Source organism: Balaenoptera borealis (genome assembly GCF_965194805.1).
Source record: "Balaenoptera borealis genome assembly, chromosome: 11".
NCBI classification, from domain to species: Eukaryota; Metazoa; Chordata; class Mammalia; order Artiodactyla; family Balaenopteridae; genus Balaenoptera; species Balaenoptera borealis.
Genome location: NC_138868.1, coordinates 108,333,317 through 108,356,259, shown reverse-complemented (window position 1 = coordinate 108,356,259; position 22,943 = coordinate 108,333,317). Strand labels below are relative to the sequence as shown.

Here is a 22,943-nt window from a genome sequence, read left to right as displayed (position 1 = left end):
GAACTGGCAGTGACTGGCCTGTCCTCAGGACCTTCCAGCCTCAAGGCATCAGGCTGGTGGTCAAGGCAACTAGGGGCTAGTAGCAAACCACCCTCCCAAAGATGCCTCCAATGGAGTGCTCATCCACGCAAGCCTCCAGCTCAGCCCACCTCCCAGACTCTGCTCCAGCTCTGCCTGTTGAGACCCTACTCATCCCTCGAGGCTCTCTTCAAATCCAACCTCCTCATCAAGGCTTTTTCCGGCCCTTCTAATCATCGTTAATCTCTCATCCCTGTTCTCCACGACACGTTCTCGCACTCTGTCTCAACACACAGCACACACCCCTCTGCGTCTTGGATTACAGTTACATTTCTAGCTTCCCCACTATACTGTGAGCCCTCTCTGACGTGGCCCATGTTTCATTCGTTTTTCTGACCACCACAGTACTTTACCCAGATCCCTGAATAGAGTGGGTTGTTGCCTAATGAATGAATGAAGCTTTAATTAAACGTATATTCCCAGAACACAGAAGATTCTACATGATTCTGTACCATGCCCATCTCAGGGCAATGGATAAAGTGCTTGGTGAATGCTTTTTTATTATTGACCCATGGCCTCTGAGTACATAAAACCCCAAGGCAAGCCCTCCCGTGGCCAAGGCAGGGGCAGGAGAGGGCTTGACAATCCCCGCCAGGATCAAGGGAGAAGATGGGCCTCTTTCTCATTCCTTTTGGTGGAAAAGCGCAAATCCCTTTGCTATCTCAACCCAAGATCTGGAGAAAATAAAGTTTTTATTATATTCAGAGAATATGTGGATTCTGAATTTGTTCCGGTTTGGGTGCTATTCCTATTTATCGGGAAAAAATAACTTTTGTTCTTTTATGTTTCAACTTCAAAAACGACCAGTCACAACAGAAACTGAAGCTTGGTTCGGGATGTAACAAATAGGGTTCTGAGCCTGGCTCGTTCTGAGCCCGGCTCATCTTGAGCCCACGGCTCTCCGGCCATGAAACACCCGCTGAGGGCAGAAAGGAAGGAGCGGGCAGTGAGCCAATCCGAGCTCCAGGTGTTGGGTTCCAGGTGTTGGGCTCCAGAACTCCTCCCAGGGTGCAGCTCAGGGCCGGGCCCGCTGCCCCTGGGAAAGCACCCCACCTGTCTACGGCCTCACCAGTTTCTCTGACCGGCCTCATCTTTTCTCCCTGGTTTTGGAGTCAAGAAGGGGCCAGGACCGCAGCCAGGGCAATCGAGGCACAGAGCAGCAGTGAGATACAGCTATGGCCACACAGCAGTGTGTGCCGGGGCTGGTCCCCAGGACAGGGCCCCGGAGTCCACCCCCCGCCCCCCAGCCCACTCACCCTGTGCTTGCTGAGGCTGCGTCTCTCCACACAGGCCCCCTTGAGGCAGAAGCTGCCGTCCCCGCAGCTGGTGCCGTCGGCCCAGGGGAAGTGGCGGGTCTGGCACAGCGTCTGGCCCTGGGCCTTGCCCGTGCACCACAGCTTGCTGCAGCGCTGCATGTAGGGGCAGGGCTTGGCGCCCAGGCCGAAGGCCAGCTCGCACTGCTGGCTCAGGGGGTAGCTGGCACCCGGCAGGTCCTCGGGCAGGGACACGGGCTTGCTGGGCTCGTCCAGAAGGCAGTCGCCTGCAGGGGGCCGAGGGCGCTCATCAGGGGAGAGCCAGAAAGGTGGCCGTGGCCAGCGCAGGGTCTCGACGGGAGCAGGGATGAAGCCAGGGGAACGGAATGGGCCCCGTCAGACGCCGTGGGCCACGGGGCACAGACGGGACGGGCCAAGCCCGCCTCCCCGGGGCCCCGCTTACCGTGCCCGCTGTCCAGGAAGTCAGTGACGATGGCGGCGCTGCAGGCCGACCAGGGGTTGGCGCGGTCGATCTGGATGAGCGTTGGGGACATCATGTGGTTGCCCCGGAGCTTCCCGGACACCTCCTCGCACACCTTCACGTTGTCGTGGGGCATGTTGAACACGTGGCCTGCGGGGGAGGCGAGAGGCCTCAGAGGGCGGCACGCGGGCGAGCGTGGAGCAGCCCGAGGGGTGGGTGGGGGTCGGGAGCTAGAGGACCTGGGTCTACGGCTTTCAGGAGGGTCACTTCTGCCTAATGGTAGATTGCTTTGCAAGTGCCCTCAAGATCATGTTCCTGGGGACTTCCCTGTCGGCGCAGTGGATAAGACTCCACGCTCCCAATGCAGGGGGCGCAGGATCAATCCCTGGTCAGGGAACTAAGATCCCACGTGCGTGCCGCACCTAAGGAGCCTGCGTGCTACAACTAAGGAGCCCACGAGCCACGACTAAGGAAGCCATCTGCCACAATGAAGGCCCGGCACAACCAAATAAATAAATAAATATTTTTTTTAAAAAATCATGTTGGGGTTTTATTGCTGTTATATTAAAAAAACAGAGAGAGAGAGAGCATGATCTCACAGGTCCTGCCCTGCCCATCGGCTGTGGGCTCAGTGAGGACAGCAGGGTAGGGAACCTGCTCTCCCCTTGGCCCCTAGTCGATGAGACACTCTGACCGCTGACCGACACAGTGTCACCGGCCACCTGGGCTGGGGCGGTCGGGAAAGTGAGCCATCATCAAGGCTGACTCCGACCCTAAGGACCCTAAGGAAGGAGCCCAAGGGAGCAAAGATAGACGTCTACCCCTACCCAGAACACCCGGTGCAAACCCAGAAGGGCACTCCCTCCTCCCTCCCCCACGAGCCCCCCGCCTCACCCAGCTCGTGGGCGGTGGTGAAGGCCGAGGGAAGCCCGTCGTCCTCGATCACGGAACAGCTTCTCTTGGGGTCGCACATGGTGCCCACGTCGGCCATGCCCAGCGTGTCACAGGTGGTGGCCCCGCACAGGTCCTGCCCAGGTGGGGGAGAAGCAGAAGCCGGCCAGAAGTTAGAGACGTGACAGAAGGACCAGATGGGAAGGAGGGGCACTCGCCCCGCTCCGGGCCCCAGCAGGCCCGGCACTTCCCAGCCAGGCCCTTTGCCCAGGGGGCTGCAGGGCTGTCATTCGTGGAATGCACGCAGGGAAAAAGCCTCAGGAGGGAAGCTCGGCGGCTCGCTGAGAAGATGCGACCCAAATCCTACCCGGGGAGGCCCTGGGAGGAAATCAGGAGGTACAGGATTACACTGAAAGGACCGTTGCTTTCTATAGACACAGCCTTCCAGCCCTGAAAACGGCAACTCCCCAGCCGGGTGAGGTTCCGGTCATGGCTCACTGGGCAGGAGGGGGTGGAAGGCCGGCACCACCCCAGGCAGGGTCGACTCTGGGAGCCTCGATCCTTGATGAGGGACTGCCTTTGGACCACCATGAATTAAGCTCAGATTCTCAGCCAAAGGGTGACTGGCCAAGGGCCCGCCCTGCACAAGGCCTGGCTTCCGCGGGCTGGGAGTAGGCACAGCGAGGCAGAGACGAGCCCGGATACAGACCCAGCTCCACTGGCCACAGAGGCTTGGGGGACCACAGGCTCCACGGCCGCTCCGAAGAAGATACATTACATGAGTCGTGACCTAAGCAGGAAGGTCCCTTTTTTGCACTGAAACAGCCTGCAGCGGGGCCAGAGCCTCTGGCAGCCCAGACGGAATACACTTCACGGATGTGGAAGGGTCTCCTGGGGGCACATCTCGCAGGACTCAGGAGCATTATGGGCCAGCAACGCACCCAGGTGCCTTCGGAGCCCGGAGTTGGAAATAGGATGAGACACCTGTACACATTCTGCTCCTCCTGAGAAGACACTTTGAACGGGTGACACTGGTACTCTCTACATCACATCCCTGCCTTTAACGTGGAGGGCATTTGACAGTTTACACGAAGTTGACGTGCAGCATCTCGTGTAATCCCCACCACAGGCTGAGGAGGCGGAGGTAGTATTACACCCGTTTGGCGACGGTGGAGACCGTGACTCATGATCACAGCTAATCACGGTGGTGACTGAGTAAATGCTGACACCGGGCCTGCACCTGACACACATAGTGCTAGTTAATCCTCCAGCATCCCCTAGAGTCATGACTGCCACCGTCACCCTCCACAGACACCTCTTCAGAGTCCCCTGAAGCTCAGAGAAGCTCAAGACTCAGTCAGGGTCTGAGGGCTGGACACTCACTCTCTGTCCGCTTCATCGCAGCTGTTCACCCAGCGTCTCCTGAGCCCACGCACTGCGGGTGATTCCCCTGGGAGCCCAGGGGCTCACACAACAGGCACGGAGAGCTGTCCTCAGCTGTGTGTCTCCCTAGGGGTGTGTGTGTGCCTGTGTGTGTATGTGTGTGTGCACGTGTGCTGACATGGGGAAAAGGTGGGCAGCCAGGGCGTGTAAGGGGAGCCAGGGCACACAGGAGGAAACATGGTCACAGCACAGAAAACCAGCAGAATGTAATCCCAAGCGCTCAGAGGTTTACCGCCTGAGCGGTCAGACTTGGCTTCTCACGGTCAGGTGATAGTCACACCTCCGCAGGAGTTCACGGGGATTCTGGCCAGAGAGCTTCCAGGGCGATCAGACTGAACCCAAGGGCACCCGAGTCTCTGGCGGGTAAAAGGCTGTCCCGCACTTGCTCACGGCTCCTCTGTCCCTTCTGGGAGGCCCCGGGGGGACCTAGAATTCCGGCCTCTTCCAAGTCCCCTTCCCTCTCCAAAGGCTCACTCCCCAGAAAGTTCTCCCTATGCCAGAGTTCTGAAACCCAGAAAACACCTGCTGTCAGGACGCATGGGGGCTGGCGCGGGGGAGGCTCACCTGACCAGTGGTTGAGGGAGCGTGGCCGCCGAGGAGCAGGCTGGGTCGGTGGAGCGGCCCGAGAGTGGAGGACGGAAGGGAGGCAGGGAGGCTCGTGCAGGGGCAAAGGGAGGGGGGCACGAGAGCACAGGAGCCCACAAAGGTGGTCGCCCTGAAAGTTCTAGCCTGGCGGTCACAGCCGTAGGGAGAGCCTGCAGGACGAGCGTGTCACACTGTCCCCGGGCCACCATGTGCACCCAGCACTGGCCTTGTGTACGAGAGGGCACGGCAACAAGCACCAAGAAGCCCAGAGTCTGGTCCTGGCCCATCACGCTGCAGGTGTGTCCCTTCGGGCAAGTCACTCCTGTCCCCTCGTTCTCCTCCTCTGCGGAAGGGCCAGTTCCCAACTAAAACCCAGACGGTCCCAGCACCTGAAGCCTCTGCTTCTTCCCGACCCCAGGGTGCTCAGCCCCCCACCCCCGGCCTCTGGGTTATAAAAGGAACACCCAGAACAGTCTGCTTGTAGAATGGAAAGAACCCCAAAGCTGATCTGGTCTGCTGACCCATGCTATGTAGTTGACAAAACTGAGTCACAGAAACGTGAAGTCACCCACATGGAGATTCAGAGGCCCATCCCGTGCCCTGCTCAGCGGAAAAGGCTAGAGCAGAGTGAGAGCTCAGGCCGGAGGCCCGCGGCCGCGGGGCAGCCTGCCTCTGTGGCCAGGAGGTCCTTAAAGCCAAAAGCCGCCTTCCTCTCGGGGAGTGTGGATTCTCTCTGAAGCAGACATGCAGCTGCAGGCCCTTCCTGGCCAGGAGCAACCTGTTCTTTCCATCAAGAAATCCCAGTTTCCCTGGATCAAACAAGAGGAACAAGGCAAGAGCCGGCAAACTTCCCGCGGGTCGGATGCAGCTGAGAGCAGCCGTCCCGCAGTACCCAGCCCATCGCTGTGGGAAGACCAGCTGCGTGGGGTCAGAGGTGCTGCCTGGCCCTCTGCCTGGCCCTTTGCCCCGAGTCAGGACTCAGATGGAGCCTCGCTGGGCCTCCACGCTTTGAACTCCCACAGGTGGCTGTGCAGGGTCCCAGGGTGCCTCGTTCGTGGCCCTGTGTGTCTCCACCCTTCTGGAACGAACTCAGATGCACTCAAGCTGCCTTAACCTCTTCAGCTCAGGCACTTGTCTCCAGAAACTGAAACGGTTCTGGTTCCTTCCACCTGGAGGGCGTAGGCACCGCCCAGCCCAGCCCCTCACTATTTCTGGTGATTTGCCATTTCTTCTTGTAGCTGCAACTGCCTTTCCAAATGACCCAAGAATCATCCTGGCCAAGAACTTAATCCTCCTGGATTATTCTTTTCTAATTGTCTCTTTTTATAAAAATAATTTAGGACTAGAGCCGCATTTTGGAAACAAATCAATAAATAAGGATAACACCTCGCAGCGGCCTATCCCACGTTTACCAAGATTGTGCGCTACACACGCACCACACCTCCCTGGCAGCTGCCTTCCTTACGGCCTTCCTTCCACCTCCTCTCACTTCCCCCGCCATCTGCTGAGATGCTCGCGTGTTCAACGGTAGGAAGAGGGGGAGGCCCACAAAAATCAAGCACATTCGTTTTTTTAATGTGGCAGAAGATACATGTTCTGATGGAGCCAGCTCCCTGCTCACGCTGAACTCCTACGCGTGCGAGCCAGCACTCATGTTCACGGCCACGCCACAGCTTCCAAGAATTCTACTCACAGAACTTCAGAGCCGCCCTCTCATTCTGCAGGCGAGGAAACTGAGGCTCCATGAGCTAAGATCACTCCCCCAAGGCCACGCCGCTATGACGTAAAGAATGGGGTCCGCATCCGTGCCTTTTGACACCAGGCCAGCAGTGGCCTTTGGTCTGGATGGCACCACACGAGTTAGGGTATCCTAATCACTGGTGAAACCACCCTGCACTTGTATTAACACTGCCCCACAGCCTGTTACCCAGCTGAATCTCTCAGGCGTCACTGGATTTCTTCATCCAACTCAGAATCCACTTCTGTTTGTAATCTCCAAGGATGGGAGGGCGTGGCTTTGCTAGAAGAAAAAAAATCTAGCAGTTCAGTGCCCGGGCAGTGTGACTCAGGACGCCTGGAAGAAGAGGTTAGTTCACGCAGGCAGCTTCTATCAGCAGATTCTGTTCCACTGGGATATAAACACCTCAAGATATACAAAGTGGTATCCCAGCAAGAGGTGGATGAAACCAAACAAGAATTACATCATTGAGGAAGCAGAGCAACCTCACTGCAGGAAGACCAAACAACTTTCTCCAGAAGCCGTCACTTCAAGGAAGGGTGCGTACCACGTCCAACAGTAGCTGGCCTTCATGCACAGACGCTATTCTGAGCACTTCACCTGCTCGCTTACAGAATCCTCACAGCAGCTTTATGAAGGAGATGCCATTACCAGGCCCCGTTCTACAGATGAGACCCGGAGAAGATGCGTAACCAGCCCAGGGTCAAACAGCAAACCCAGGTTAGACTAGGAGGGAGGGGCCGAGGGAGGGCTGAACCCAGGCAGTGCATCAGCAGAGCTGGGCCCTCCCTACCCTTTCATGCTGCTTCCAGGGCACGTGCTCCCAAAGAACGAAGGGGCTGGGGGGGTCTCAAGAGGGCAAGGTCGTCCATTCCGGACCCCCTGCCCCCAGAGCGCAGGCTGGTCATGGGTGGGGAGAGGCCGGAGGGGCCCGGTGGGAGGGGAAGGCAGGATTAAAGGCCACGAGTGCTCTGGGAACGGGGTCTGCGCCAGACTCCCAGCCCCACACCTGCACAGACATACTGACCCCAGCCCTGCCGTGCACCGTCTGCCAGCTCCTCCTGGGCAAAGCCTGATGGTAAAGAGCCAAGATGAAATGCCAAAGAACCCGAGGCTCCCTCTCCCAACCCTGCAGCCTCAAAAGTTGGATGAACAGTCCCCAGGAAGGGAGGTGAAACTACCTGAGCACTCAGAGCTCTGTGGTCCTTTCACTGCATCAGCACCTCCCTCCTGCGAACACACTGAACAACGGCGACACGCATGGGCCCATCGGAGGCGCTACAAAGATGTAGAGAGGTCCTGCCCGGAAGATCAGTGGGACTGGCAACTGTGCAGCCCAGAGTTTCCACACAAATAGGAAGTGGTGGGCATACCTGCAGGGGGATGGGGCAGAATGCTTTGAAGCAGGGCCGTCTCAAACCTAAGCTCTGGCCAGGGACCCATCGGTGATGATGGGACAGCAGCAAACATACTGAGCGAGACTAAGGCAGCGATGGTATCAGCGGCACCAGTTCTGGAACACTCGGTAGCTCGTCCCCTCACGAGCCCTGCCATTCAGGTACCCTCGTCATCTTCATTATTCTTGTTTCACAGATGAGGGGAGAGTAGTTCAAACAGCTGATTCGCTCACTGTCGCTGCTAAAAGTGCAAGTGCCAGGATCCCAACTCAGCTCTGCCTGACTCCACGCCTGTGTTCTTTCCACTGAGCCCTGCGACCCGGGCAAGGTGTCACAGCAAGGTGAGCATGAGGGCCCCATGTGATGCCAACAGCTACAGAGACGTTGAAAGGCAGGGGGAGGGCAGGACCTACCGAGGAACCAACCTCGCTGGCCCTCCTGACTAATCAGCGTTTAAAAAAAGAAAGAAAAGATTACAGGGCACATTCCTCCCTCCAAACTTCCTCCCCACCCTCCCCCATCACTCCCGGCTTGCTTATTTGCTGCAGGTAAGAAACGAGGCAGAAGAACTATCACCCTACAGGCCAGGGAGAATCATCTCTCCTCCTCCTGCCTCCCAGAAGGAGTGGGGTTGAGTTTCCATTTAGTGATAAAGATTTACAAACTATTAAGTGACAAATCTACAGCTGTCTCTCTCTCTCTGCTAACATCTTCCTCCAAGACCTGACTTCAAAAAAGCTTCTCACAAAAGACAAAAACTCTAATTCGAAAAGATACATGCGCCCCAATGTTATAGCAACACTATTTACAATAGCCAAGACCTGGAAGCAACCTAAATGTCTATCGACAGATGAATGGATAAAGAAGATGTGGTATACTTATACAATGGTATACTACTCAGCCATAAAAAAGAATGAAATCATACCATTTGCAGCAACATGAATGGATCTAGAGATTATCATACTAAGTGAAGTAAGCCAGACAGAGAAAGACAAATATCATATGATATCACTTATATGTGGAATGTAACAGAATGATACAAATGAACTTATTTACAAAAACAGAAATAGACCTCACAGACATAGAAAACAAACTTACAGTTACCAAAGGGGGAAGGGGTTGGGGGAGGGATAAATTAGGAGTTTGGAATTAACATATATACACTTACATATGTTTTTTATATATTTATAAACATATAACACATATGTACATATATAAACTAAACAACAAGGTCCTACTATATAGCATAGGGAACGATACTCAATATTTTGTAATAACCTATAAGGGAAAATTATCTGAACAAGAATATATATATACATATATATATATATATATATATATGTATATATATATATATATATATATATATATGTATATATATACACATGAATCACTTTGCTGTACACCTGAAACTAAAACAACATGGTAAATCAAAAAGAAAAATTAAAAGATCCTGGCGACTTCCCTGGTGGTGCAGTGGTTAAGATTCCATGCTCCCAATGCAGGGGGCCCGGGTTTGATCTCTGGTCAGGGAACTAGATCCCACATGTATGGTGCAACTAAGAGTTCACATGCCACAACTAAGGAGCCCACGAGCTGCAACTAAGGAGGCTGCCTGCCACAACTAAGACTCAATGACACCAAATACATAAATATTTTTTTTAAAAATTAAAAGATCCTGGGGCTTCCCTGGTGGCGCAGTGGTTGAGAGTCTGCCTGCTAATGCAGGGGACACGGGTTCGAGCCCTGGTCTGGGAAGATCCCACATGCCGCGGAGCAACTGGGCCCGTGAGCCACAACTACTGAGCCTGCGCGTCTGGAGCCTGTGCTCTGCAACAAGAGAGGCCACGAAAGTGAGAGGCCCGCGCACCGCGATGAAGAGTGGCCCCCGCTTGCCACAACTAGAGGAAGCCCTCGCGCAGAAACGAAGATCCAACACAGCCAAATAAATAAATAAATAATAATTAAAGGTGCTAATAATTAAAAAAAAAAAAAAATTAAAAGATCCTGACAAAATTATGATTCTTTTTATTGTGTTGGGAGATGTGTGTAAAATCCATATTATTATTTTATCATTAGCATTTCTTTTGTCGGAACACTAAATTTCACTGCCATGCTGCAACTAGTTGATTATGGAAAGAACTGGCCTCTGTTTCAAATGAGGGTCCAGAACGCGGATCCTTTGTGCACAGTGTAGAATACGTATACATCCCCACAAAACCCAAGGCCAGAGCGGAAGACAAGCGCCAGCCTTGGGACGTGAGAGGAGGAAAGGTGAGAGCGTGAGTGAGGAGAGGAAGAGAAGAGAACGATGACAGAGAGCCTGCCTCGATGACCCCACAAGAGGAAGAAGACAGCGCGGAAGAAATCGGGGCGAGAAGGGGACGAGGCAGCAGCAAGCATGGTACTCAGCGCGACAGGAAACACAAGTAAATGAAGGAATAAGCAGGCAAACAAACCCCACAGACTATGAATCCCAAAAAACAGCCAGTCCCATGGAGGAAATGTCACAAATAGCCAACCAGAAGGTGGCCTGAAGGAAGGGCCTCCTGCAAGGTAGAAAACAGGCTTCCTGTCCCATCACCACCACCTCCTTCCTTCTTGCCTTTCCTTCGGTCCAGCATCTGTCTGTCCCTTGTCCTCAGCTTCCAGACTCCAGTGTTAAAGAGAATGACCCCCCTCTGGGCTTCCAGAAGACAGGGTCCGAGCCTTCGCCAGGGCACTTACACCGCATTGTAATGGGTTGTTTCCTTGTCAGGGGTCCCTGACACACAGTGAATTCCTGGAGGCCAGAGGCCACATCTTAGGAGTATCTGTAGCTCCACAGCCCGGGATAGTACCAGAAAGAATAGATGCTCAATAAGTGTTACGAGAATGTATGGATAAATGAATGGAAGCCAGCGGACCACAAAGTTGCCCAAACAGCAGAGGCGCTAGACCTAAAGAGAGAGAAGACCCGGAGAAGTGCGGTCCCACTGGACCACCGCCCAGCACAGCAGAAGCCACAGAAACTCCTCCTCTCAGAAATAAACGTCCACACGGAACGGCTGGCTCTCATTCTGCACAGATCCTGGTTCCAGCCCTATGTGACCTCACCCTGCTGTTATGAGCTGGAGGCTGATCGCTTTGCAGAATCCAGCGTGCACTCTTCCTATGGGAATGGACTTATTCCGAATCTTTAAGGAAACTCCTCCAGTTGTCAAAATCCTTGCTGTAGGATCCATTGTTTCCACTTTGTGGACAGTAAAGGATCCTCCCTGGGTCTCATCTTCCCAGTGTTTTGATTTCAATACCTCACATCCCTCCATCCTCCTGCAAAGGGGACAGCAGGCTCCCCACAGCCTGGCCCGGGCTTGTTTCCACCGCTGCAGCTCTGAGACGTCGGAGGGGAACTCCACGCCTGCCAGGCCTACCCTCCTCCTGCTCTCTGCCGGGCACCCCGGCACGGGGAGCTCCCTGGAGCTGCTCTCACCTCTTCCTCACAGGAGGAGGTACCATCCGGCCAAGCCCGACCCCTTCCTAACTGCTTCCTCCCCGTGAGAAACACAACCGGAGTGCAATCAGAAAGAGGCAATCGCCATTTTTCCAATTTCTCTGGGGCAACCAAGAGATAGGTGACTCTAAAGGGACTCCCCTGGAGGTCCAGTGGTTAAGACTCCACACTCCCAATGCAGGCGGCCCGGGTTCGATCCCTGATCAGGGAACTAGATCCTGCATGCCACAACTAAGAGTCCACATGCCGCAAGTAAAGATCCCGGACACGGCCACGAAGATTCCATGTGCTGCAACTAAGACCCGGCGCAGCCAAATAAATACATAAATGTTAAAAACAACAACAACAACAACACAAAAAACGGTGTCCGTCAGCTCAAGGTCCTTTAGAGACAAAAGGTAATTTACAAAATAAGCACCTTTCTAAAAAAACGTCTTATCCAAACAAATTATATATATTCTTTAAAAATTTTAGTTTGAAAAAGCATTGATTACACCACTATTCCAATAAATAGGGTTTAAGCAGAGAAGCTCACACGTCTGATTTAAAGGATTCCTCCCCACCCTTACAGAGTAAGACAAAAGTCCCTCTTGCGCTGGAGCAGAGAGGAGGCTCCAGGTTCCTGGAGACCACGTCGGCCTCCGTCTAGAAAGAGCAGCTGCGCGCTGGTGTTCTCATCTCATACTGTACCTTCCCCGGGGAGCTCAGGAATGAGCCGTTCCTAAGGCTCTGAGAATGCAGCAGGCCCTGAGGTCTGTACTGGCAGGGAGGTGGAGGAGAGACGTTTGCTCTGAAGCATGAAGCACATACCGGCATAATGGGCCTGCCGACACAGCCTCCCCACTCTCTGGCTTTGCCCTCTCCACGCCTAAGGGAAAGACAGCTTCTAAGAGTCACACCATGCACATCCCTGCTTCCAACCCAAGTGGCCACACATCTTGTACCCATTATGCATGGTCAACGTAGCCCCCTAGGGGAGGTCTGGCACACACCGCTGACAAACAGAAGCTGTCACGCTGTTTGATTGCTTCTTCTTCAAAAGGCGGATCCTTCTGACGGCATGGCCCATATCCCCAGCAGGAGTGCTCTTCCCAGGGCTGGTTCCAAAAGTCAGCCTCACCGCCAGGCAGTAGAGACGGAGGTCTGTTACTTTAGACCAGTGAATGGCCTCCACAGGGGCATCCCAGGTAGCAGATGGGGCAACAGCTGCTTTGCCCATTAAGAGATCCTGTTCTTGGCCTTTGCTTTTTCCCCAGCCATCTGACTGCCGAGTTGGGCTGTGTGCAGAGGCTGAAGCCTCCTCCTTTGCGGCTTCCCCGTGACTCAGGCAGTGCTTGTAGGGGCTGGGCAGTGACGGCTCCACAGACCTCAGTTGGAAGAATGAGCGCAAGGAAACGGCCTCGGGCCAAAGGCCTCCCTAGAGGAACCAGGTGGTGGGAGGAGAAGGCTGGGAAAGGAGGAAGCTTAGCTCCAGGAAGGGCCCAGCTGTGCCAAATGGGTTAGTGTGGACGTCTTCAGCTCCTGTTCCAGCCCCATGCGCGCCAGTCCCTCTGGATACGGTGGAGAGTCAGGGCCCCGTAGGTACCCAAGGATTCCTTGCCACCCCCAGAAGCCCGTGGTTATGATGTCAACAAAACAAGAGCCTGGCACAGATTCAAACCACAGCCCCCCAGATCAGAGGAAGCAGCAGGTCACATGGATGCTCGCCTTCCTCCCAGTCTCCTGTATCTGAGAAATTTCAAGAATCCAAAAACACAGCACCCAGTCACTGCAACATCTACGAATCTAAATGTTCAGTAGATCCATAGCAAAAGGCAGAGTTGCTTTTCTGATCTGCTTTTTTGATCTGTCTTTCTAATCCCAAGGCTCAGTATCTTTCCAACCCTGCAGCTGGGATCGCCAGATGCTCTGCCCTGAGCTCACTCCACTTCCGCACTGCCAGGGCCAGAAGCTGGAGCCCCGTAGTCGAGCACCGTCATAGGAAGTGTCAGTGAGTCTGGGTCATGAGCAGCCCTGCCCGCTCTGCCCAGAGCCTACATCAGGGCCCAGGGTCACACTCCACCAACAGGGACACGGGAAAAGTGAAAGAGGTGTCCTCAACTCGGCTCTAAGTGAAGCTCCACTTGAAACTCCAAGCCTCGAACCGTTTGCCTGCCCTGAATGGACCAGAAGCTCCTCAAAGAGGAGACAGGCCCAGCACAGACGGGTGTAGGAGAAGCAGCAAGGAAGTCGGAAATGTTGCCTGTACTTGAATCTGTCCTTTCACTGCAACCCAGTAAAAATCCCAAACGAGCCCCTCTATCCCAATCCAGCTTTCCCAGGCCCAGGACAGATAGAGGGTAAGGACATGCTACCCACGAGAAAAGCAGCAGGCGCTCAACTTCCAGTTCCACAAGCAGAAAAAAAGAAGCCTGGGAAGGATATGTCCGAAAGGACTTAGACGCCCCCTTACAGTAGGGGCGGACCTCGCCAACACCATCCTCAGAGCGCCTCCTGTCTGCCTTGGAGACAAACTGCGGCTCCGGGGCGGCAACTTCCTGGGTTCCGGCCCCTCGGCGCCGGATCCAGGAGGCGCTCATTGGCCGCGCCGGGCCTACACCTTCCGAAGGAGCAGGCGTTCCTCTGACCGCCCACGTGCATCCGGATGCACTAGAGCCGGAGCTCCACCGAGCCCAGGAGCCGGCTCTCCCCGGAAGATCCCGAGTGGCAGTCGGAAGAGATCAACGAGATTTCAACTCGGGGGTGGGGGATGGAGGTGATTGCGCGCCACAGAGCGCATTTGGAGAGCTAAGGGCAGTGACCTCCCCCCCAAAAATGGGGGCTATCTGGGTCCAAAGAGGTGACAAATCAACTCACCTGCCGGGTGAAGAGGATGGCGGTGTCCCAGTACTCAGGGTGCTTGTCACTCACTTTGTTCAACTTCTTCTGCCACGCGCAGAAGTTGCGCAGCGTCAAGGCCGCGTTGCCCGTGACCTTGGGCCCCGTGTCGCGGTCTCCGAGAAGCAGCACCTTGACCACGACGATGTTGATGGGGTTGAGGATACTGGGATGGCGGTAGAGCCGCGCCGCCGTGGCCAGCAGCGTCAGCAGATAATGCTCCAAGTCCGCGCCGTGGAACTTGACCATCGACTCGTCCGCCACCACCAGCGTCTCCACGTACCGCGGGATAGACACGAAGCGCTTGGCGCGCCCGGACCTGCGCGGGCTGCGACCCTCCCCTAAGCCGATCCGCGGAGGCTTGTAAGGGTCCAGGGCCCGCAGGATGGAGGGGTTCCAGCTTGAGGCCACCCCGCAGCGAGACGTGGGACCTGCGGGAGGCCCGCCGGGGGTGCCCCGGCGCTGCAGGAGGTGTGCGCGCTGGCCGTTGCGCTGCGCCGCCGGCGCCCTGGCGTTGGGCAGCGGGCTAATGACGTACTCGGCGCCTCGGTAGCCAAAGGCTCCGCGTAGCCCCCCGCACAGGCTCAGGGCGGCGAACGAGTCCGGCTCGGCATTCACGTCCCCAGAGTAGAAGCAACGTCGCAAGTCCGGAGAGCTCCCGATGAGTCCCTGGAGGGGGACGCCCAGATGTTCAGTGGCGAAGGCGGGCGCCAGGAACTGAGCATCCGGCGTCAGGTGTAGGTAAAAGTCCTCCTGAAATGCTGAGATCTGAAAAATGAGTCCCTGGTCCCCGGAGTCCTGGGGACCCCGCCAGTAGTAGTGGCGGCCGTTGATGTCCGGGTCCAGTCGGATGGGGACCACCACCTCTCGCTCTGGCTCTGAGCCGCCAGCGGGTGCCCCGGCGAGAGCCAGCGTTAAGACGCCCAGCAGAAGCATGGCGCCGGGCGGCGCACAGCAGCGCTCTGGGAAGGGCTCGGCCGGCTCCCCGGCCGCCGGCACCGTCTCCTCGCAGCCCGTACACCGGCACCACCGACGCCTGGGGCCGCCCGCAGCTCCCAGAAAGGAGAGCCCGGGGAGGGAGACTCCTCGCCAGCAGCGAGCGTGCACCGGGCAGTTCGCGCCTCCTACCTGGCCTTTCCAAGCAAAGCGCGCCCTGGGAGCTTAAGTACAATCGCTGTCAAGTGCAAGGACGAAGATTTGCAGCCGAGAACTAGAGGGAGGTGTCGGCCGCTCCTCCGAACCGCAGCCGCTCCGCTCGCAGCGCCGCAAACCAGGCGCTGGGCGAGCCTATTAAAGGCCCCCTCCTCTTTGGACTGCCCAGTCAGCGCCCTCCCTCCCTCCCCTCCCTCCCCTCCCAGCCTCCCAAAGCTTGCAGCCTCCTGGGGCCACCGAAGAACTCGGTCCCGCCTCCCGAGCGGAGAGCCACTTGGCGGGGAGGGAGTGGCGTTGAGCTGAGGCAGGAGGCGTGGGCTGGCCAGAGAAACCAGCGCCGGAGTCTGGATTCGTGTCCTGCCCTCGCGCTAAGTCCCAGTGCCCGACACATCGGTCCGGACCCACCATCCGGCCGCTCTCTGGGTCTTAGCCTTTATCTCAAGGCAGTTGGGGTCAGGAGTCGGACATGAAGACCCGCCGCTGACCCCCTCACCCCTACCGCTGCAGCATCCCTGTTTCCTCATCCTAGTGTCCCCTGAAAGTCCCGGAACCAAGAATTGCCCCCTGTAAATGTGCACACTCCCGGGCACATGGAGGGACCTTCTGGAAGCCAGGGCCGCCCAGGTCCACAGTCTGCCATGGGGGCGGTGGTGTGCTGGCTGGGATGAGACTGACGGTTAATTTTCAAGAACTTTGCCAGTCGGCTGTTACACAGTCATTCCTAACATTTTAATTATGTGAACTTATAAATTACGTTTAATAACAAGCCCCATCGCTTCCTAATTATTTGTGCAGGGTTATCTGGGCTCTTGAGCCTCCAGGACAGCCCCCAGCCCCCGGGGCAGGAGAGCAGAGGGGTGGGAGTACGATGGCAGGATTGAGTGGTGCGCCATTCCGCATGGCCCCAGGCTGGGGTGTCACGACGGGGGCTCGGACCAGGTCCTGTGGGATGTTCACACCACCCAAACGGGCAGACGCTGCCACTCAGGGCTTGAGGGAGGGAGGGGAGCCTCCGTGTTCAGCCCTGACCAGCGCACCGGTGCAGGGGGGGAGGCAGAGTCAAAGGTGCTCTTCCCGCCCGGGAGGCGCTGAGGCACTGGTGGACGGTGGGAGAATCATCAAGAAAAAGTATTTCCGCCCTGACTTCCTCTCATTTGATCCTTGACCAAGTAGACGCAGGACCCCGGAGTGCGACGCTGAGAGTGTGTGGGTGGGATGGCCGTCAGGCCGCGAGCTCGCGCTTACTGTGCGCGGAGGCTAGGAGCCCGGTTTCAGGCTCTGGGCCCCAGGTCCTCCCTAGGCCGCCGGAAAATCCACGTCTTTTCTTCTCACCAGGAAGGAGGTCAAGTAGAGGAAGGAAGCCTTTCCTAGTCTCTCCTGACACCGAGAACATCTTCCCAGAGCCAAAGGGCTCTGGGTTGAGTTCTCAAGAGGAGGGGGCAGGACAGTATGTGTCGCTGTGAAGCATGAGAAGGGGTGTGTGTTCGGAAGAAGTTTGGAATTTTCTCAGGAAAGTGGCTGCTGGCGAGTAAACAGCCCTGTTGTTGAAGGGAAGAGAAAGCTGGGACGGGTCCATGGCGGAGAGGGCTTTCTGCCCGTTATCTTCTCCCCGTAAAGGAGCCCGTCTGCAAGAGCCCCCTGGGGCCTTGGAACAGGAAGAGTGCTGGGATGCCCGCGAGTCTCCTGGGGCCCCTCTTCAACCGAGATGCACTGGGGCTGAGATTCATTCTGCGAATGAGGAAGAGACGGCGTCTATGCTCTGTAAATGAGAGAGCGAGGGTGTGCATATGGAGGCCGGTGAGAGAGAGAGTTCACGTTTCCAAAGGCCTTCTGTGTTTGAGTGTTTAAAGAGGGCCTGTAATTAAAGAGAAACTCAGACAACCAAGGGCAATCGTAAGTCACTTATTTAGGGCAAGCAATTGTTTTCCTACACCCAGCAGTTTCAATGGTGAGTTACAAGGTTACTTTCACTGTGATCCATGGGGTTTGGTAGGGGGCCGTGGCATGTCACTCACGATGGCAGGCCCGAGAGAGGAAGCCTTTCCCCAGCTGTGGGCCTCGCTTCCCCTTCCCCAGTCTCACCCCAGCTGCTCTCACCCCCTGAGCACAGAAACAGGCCACGTGGACGTCCTCAAAGGCACGAGCATGCACTGAGCCCTTACTCACCGCTAAGCACTGCACCAAGAGTTTTAGATGCGTTCTTATTTAATGCTGGTCTCTCCCTGCTTGGGAAGCTGCAATTCTGTCCAGGCACTTTTACCAGGGGCCCCTAAGCAGGAATTGAGGCTCTAGGGAGACGGCGAGGTAAAGCACATAGAACACTTGAGGAGAAGGTAGGAGAACTCTGCACGGACACTCCAGCGCTATCACTGATCTGATTCTCTGACCCTACACTTTCTCATGTGTCAGAGGAAGAGGGAGTCTCCTCCATCAGAGGTCTTCGGTCGGAAGACTGCTCTGGAAACCTCTGGTCTAGGTGATGTCTGTGATCACTTCCAGATCAAATACCACCTGACTATTCCAGGCCTGTGGAAGGCGGCAGAGCGTAATGATTGGGAGCCCAGGCTCGGAGGACCCGGTGTGCATCCTGGCTCCACCCCATCTTAGTTGTGCCATCTTGGATGAGTTACTGTACCTCCTTAAGCCTCAGCTTCTTCACTATTAAAATTAGCGCAATAATACTACCCATGTCCTATACTTATTATGAGGATTAAATAAGTGAATGCTTAAAAAGTGCTCGGAAGTGCTGGTGCATAAAAAAGCTTTCTCAAAGTTATCTAGTAGTGCTGTGAATATACTTATTAGCTATTATTATGAATTATTATTACCACCAAGCTTTACTTGAACTTCCGAGATGATTGCATCATCACCTTCTGAAGTTTCTGGTATTTCTAGTGGGAAAGGAGGAAAGCTAGTGGGACCACCTTCTCCCAGCTCTGCTGGGCCTCCCAATGTCACTTTGGTGGCCCCGCTTCCATACTAGGACACTGCAAGTGCCACCCTCTTACTTCTCCCTGTCCTCCAGGATGTTAAGATCTTTGGGAGATAAAAAACAGCGCTTCCCCCAAAGAAAGATCGGGGCCTGGCCCTGCTGTCAGATCTGAATACCTCAGCTTGGCCTTCATGCCCTTCACCTACTAGGCTGACCTCTTCCTGGCCTTCTGGCCTCAGCCCAAGTGCCACCGCGTCAGAGAGGCCTTCCTAGGCCACCCAACCTAACAAGCCCCAAATCGTGATTATGAGTCCGTATTTTCTTTTTCTCCACAGCATTTACCTCTATCTAAACCTGTTTTGTTCACTTGGATCTTTACTTCTTTATTGAACCCCCCAAACTATAGAATAAGACTGGGACCTCCTCTGTCTCATTCACTGTTACCTCCCCAGGGCCTGGCCCAGCGTTTGGCCAATAGGGAGCTCTCCATAAATACTGAGTGAATGAATGAATTCGCCTGATTCTAATCTCAGCTCGGCCACTCGCAGTGGACGCGGAACTTCAGCTCCCAAATGGGGGCGAGGCTATCTCCCAGGAGAATTGGGAGCGCCCAGCAACTGCTCCCATAATTATTAATTCCCTACACCTCTGTGACGGAACCTCAGCCCAACGCCCTAGTCACCCAGCCCAGGACCCTCGTGTCATAGTTGAGGCCGCTGAGGTCCAGAGAGAGAAAGTTCCATGCCAGCGAGCTGCTTTGCTCGTCTTATAAACTCATTGCTCTTTACCCTTTCCATGAAAACCTGGCTTTAGCTAAATTAGTTAGTTTGGCTTCTTCTGCTCTGAAGCTGTTACTTCAGCTCACCATCTCCCTGACATGGGATGCCCTCCCAACCTCACCTCTGCTTGTCTCTATAACTCTCACCTCCTATAGGAAAACTCTCACAGCTTTGATTATGCCTTTTTCCTTAGTTCCTTCAGCATATGTGTGTTCCATTTCTAGCAAATGAACATTCAATTCGAACTTGCTTGCCTTTCGCTAATTAAATGTTAAGCCCTTTTCCTGGGACTGGGCTGCAGCCACACTGGACCTGAAATCAGCAAAACCGGGGCTTCCTTTTCTTTCACGTGAGTCTCCATGACAGTCCCCAGAGCAGCTGTGGGTGGCTTGGCTGAGCCAGGTGGGTGCTGAAGTTTCCAGGTAGAAGATCAGCCCCGAAGGGCGATGTACTGAGGCCAGAGGATACAGCCACAGGATTCCGTTAGGAGAGTTAGAACTCACTTCTTTCAGATTCTGCTTATTCACCAACATCAGGACCAAGGATGACTTATGCCCCCTGTAAAATCGAGCATCCTGGCGTATCTCCCCAAACAGGAGATAAGAATTAAGGAGAAAAGAGAGTGGGAGGGAAAGTAGGAAGAAGCCCTACAGTTGAGGCAAGATTTAGTGGGGAGGGATGTCTCTCAACTCCTCAGATCAGGTGTTATTAAATCATTGGTTTACCATGTTAGCATTTAGATCAGAAAATAGATTTAAGAACGTACCATTTTTGCATGTGTGCTGTATGTCTCAACCATTCTCCGGCAAAGATCCCTGAAAGTCCCAGGTGTGTTTAACCTGCTTTTCATGGAAACTGTGCCATGGAGACGGGCAAAGCAGATAACATCCACAGAGGCATTAGGGAAGCTTTTTGGAAGGCTCAGGAAGTGTTAAAGGCATCATCCACGGTCTCCCAACCAGTGCTGGAGCTCTTGGCCAGTCTTCCCCCACATGTGGAGACAGCTGGGGCAGCTGGAGATTCACCTCAGGCCCCATGAATTATAGCCCTGGGCCTGGGTCCATTCTTCTCTGCTCACAGGAAATATTTAACTCTATTTTTCCCCACTCTGTTTTTCCTCTGGGGCTCAGTATTTAATAGACATCCCTCTGGTACTTAAGTCCTGTATCTCTTCTCTTGGATGCTAGGCGGTTAGAACACAGGGTCCTGACTTGGCCTGCGGACGCTCACCAGATAATAGTTCCAGGCTTCCTCCTTGCAACCTGAGTGCCCCCTTCAACCGTCTTAAATAACAGCCACCACACTCATATCTCAGGATCCCCAATTTAGTAACTTATTTCATAGATTTACACACACACACACACACACACACACACACACACACACACACGCCAATGTAAATCACTGTGGAGCTCTTGGCTGTTCAGGATATCGCTGGCCTTCGAACTGGTGCAGGAGCAACACCTAGAATGGAGATGAAATGAGGCTAAATCCTCAACTCCTGCCTGGGGATTTAGAAAGCAGCTCGTTCTTTCTGCCAAGCAAGCTTCTTGCTGCTCTGCTCCTCCAGTATATGCTTTCCCACCACCATCAGCATCCAGAATAGTAGCTTCAAGATTGGGCTTGGACCAGAGCCCCAGGCCCCCTGCGTGGTCAGTAGGAAACACCGCCTCTAAACATCAGGATGTCAGAAAAGGCCCCAAGATAATTTCATCATGCCTCCCAAGCGCCATGTTCTTCTCCATCAACCCATTCTCCTTCTTAATAAAAATACTTGACATGTACAGAATAGCATGTGATCTGTAAAGGAGTTCATATTGATATATATTATCTGACTTTATCCTCACAAAACACTGGGGGAGGGGGGGTGGTGGGACAGGAATGAGTAACATCTCCACTATGGGTAAGAAAAACAATTAACTTGATGGCCCTAAAGTGACTGAGCTACTGTGTTTGGAGTTTTTACAAAAAGTCACAGAGAACACCCTAACATAGCAGAGGAGTATTATTTAATCTGTATTCAAAGGGCATTTTTTCTGTTGTATTCATTTTCACTTCCTTCCTTCTAAGCTAGGGCACTAAGGGAACCCAGCTCAATGGAACTCAGCATAGATCACAGTTTGCTCCAATGTAGCGACCCTGAGCCTCTTAGGGACCACAGAGGATGTCGTAAACAGTGAGAAACCTGATCCCTGGAGTCACCCAGGCGCAGACACACACTCAGAACTTTGCCGGTAACTTTGGGAGATTTGTAGACCCTCAGAAGCCCACCCCTCTGCTCCCGGAGGCTTAGCAAGTCCTGCCTGCGCCCAAACAAGAGGAGAAATCTCCTCTCACACCTGTTGTTAAAATACTTGAACATCAGATAGGCCACAGCAGGACCTGGGCAGAAAAAAAGCAGCCCTGATGTGTGACTGAGGGTAGCTCACTGCCCCAAACTGCAGATCTGCAAGCCAGCGCCCAGCCCCAGCTCTGGCGGTGGGCTGTTTGGGGGTGTCAGCTAAATGGCCCCGTCTCCTGCAGCTTTGAGTTCCGTATCTGTCTACGAAAGAGGAGGACTATTCTTACTGTCATTAGTGAGGACCCATGGAGCCCACAGAATGAACAGCATCATTTGGGACTCTTGTCATTAGAAAGTACGATACCGTCCTCGCTTCAGGAGTTTGCCAAGAAAACCTGGGGCAAGCTGCAGGCTCTGGCTCTCTCCCTGTGGGTAAAATGGGGGGGAGGGGCATGTGGCCCGTGGAAACCCCAAACCCCGGGGGCCAGCTCTTCCCGTCCGCACCCCACCCTGCCCCCTCCACCCTCTGCTTCCCCCGTCCACCCCCACCCCCCAGGCTTTCTGTCCTCTCTCCAATTTCTGCATCCTCACTCGGCTTTCTCAAAATCTGCTGCTGCCACCGGCTTCATTTGCACTAAGGTGCAAGCAACTGATAACAGCTTTAAAATGTTTCCCATTCACGTATCTTTACACCTTAAAAGGATCAAAGCCTTTTCCAAAACAAAGTTCTGACAGTAGGATCTCAGAGAGTGGCCACCAGGTGAGGTGCTTTAAGAGGGCAGGAGGGCGAGAGGATGGCACAGAGACCTTCCCAGGCAGGGTCACAGCCCAGCTCTGGGGGTGCGGGTCTCAAAAACAACGAGAAATAAACCACCTGTGCCACATCTGATTCGTGTCCGCACCCTGCTCTCACCCATCACTCTGTTCCCTGGGCCCGACAGGCTGAAGGGTTCTCACCGAACCTCCCAGGACTGGAGGGTGTCCACTGAGGAAGCTACTGTCCCTGCGTTTTTTCTCTGGCGTCTCATTTAGAAATGCTCCGTGAACTGCCTCCCCCTGGTCTGTCCCTAATGGGGTCAATGCACGTAGGCCTCTCTGTTTCACCTGGAAGCAGAGAAGCGAGGGGGCAAAGGGAACAGGTGCCGTGGACGGCCAAGGTCAGAGCAGGAGCCAGAGCAGCAGAGACAATTCCCACCTGAGCCTCCATGACCCAACATTCACGGACATGCTTACAGGACATCAGAAATTAAAGGGCAGACCGGGAATTCCCTGGTGGTCCAGTGGTTAGGACTCCGCACTTCTAATGCAGGGGCATGGGTTCGATCCCTGGTCGGGGAACTAAGATCCCACATCCTGCGTGGCGTGGCAAAAAAAAGAAGAAAGAGAGAAAGAAATTAAACGGCAGAAAACCCTGGTATTTAACTAAAGAACGGGACTTCCCTGGTGGCACAGTGGTTAAGAATCCGCCTGCCGATGCAGGGGACACGGGTTTGATCCCTGGTCCGGGAAGATCCCACATGCCGCGGAGCAACTAAGCCCGTGTGCCACAATCACTGAGCCTGT

General features: G+C 54.6%; 1 protein-coding gene across 3 annotated transcripts in view; it reads right to left on the bottom strand.

The window, feature by feature from the left end:
- The window catches only part of ADAMTS15 (ADAM metallopeptidase with thrombospondin type 1 motif 15), a 130,116-nt gene that overhangs the window by 10,977 nt on the left and 96,196 nt on the right, over nucleotides 1-22,943 (bottom strand). Inside the window, exons 5-8 of one of the 3 annotated variants that reach the window (XM_082343083.1) lie at nucleotides 14,216-17,116; nucleotides 2,707-2,839; nucleotides 1,795-1,962; nucleotides 1,335-1,618 (exon numbers count right to left, since the gene is read on the bottom strand). In XM_082343083.1, coding sequence (XP_082199209.1) covers nucleotides 1,335-1,618; nucleotides 1,795-1,962; nucleotides 2,707-2,839; nucleotides 14,216-15,172 — 1,542 coding nt within the window. In that variant the 5' untranslated portion in view covers nucleotides 15,173-17,116. Of the gene's footprint in view, nucleotides 1-1,334; nucleotides 1,619-1,794; nucleotides 1,963-2,706; nucleotides 2,840-4,086; nucleotides 4,663-14,215; nucleotides 17,117-22,943 lie in introns of those variants that run through there. The other 2 variants (XM_082343085.1, XM_082343084.1) reach the window with 2 other exon arrangements.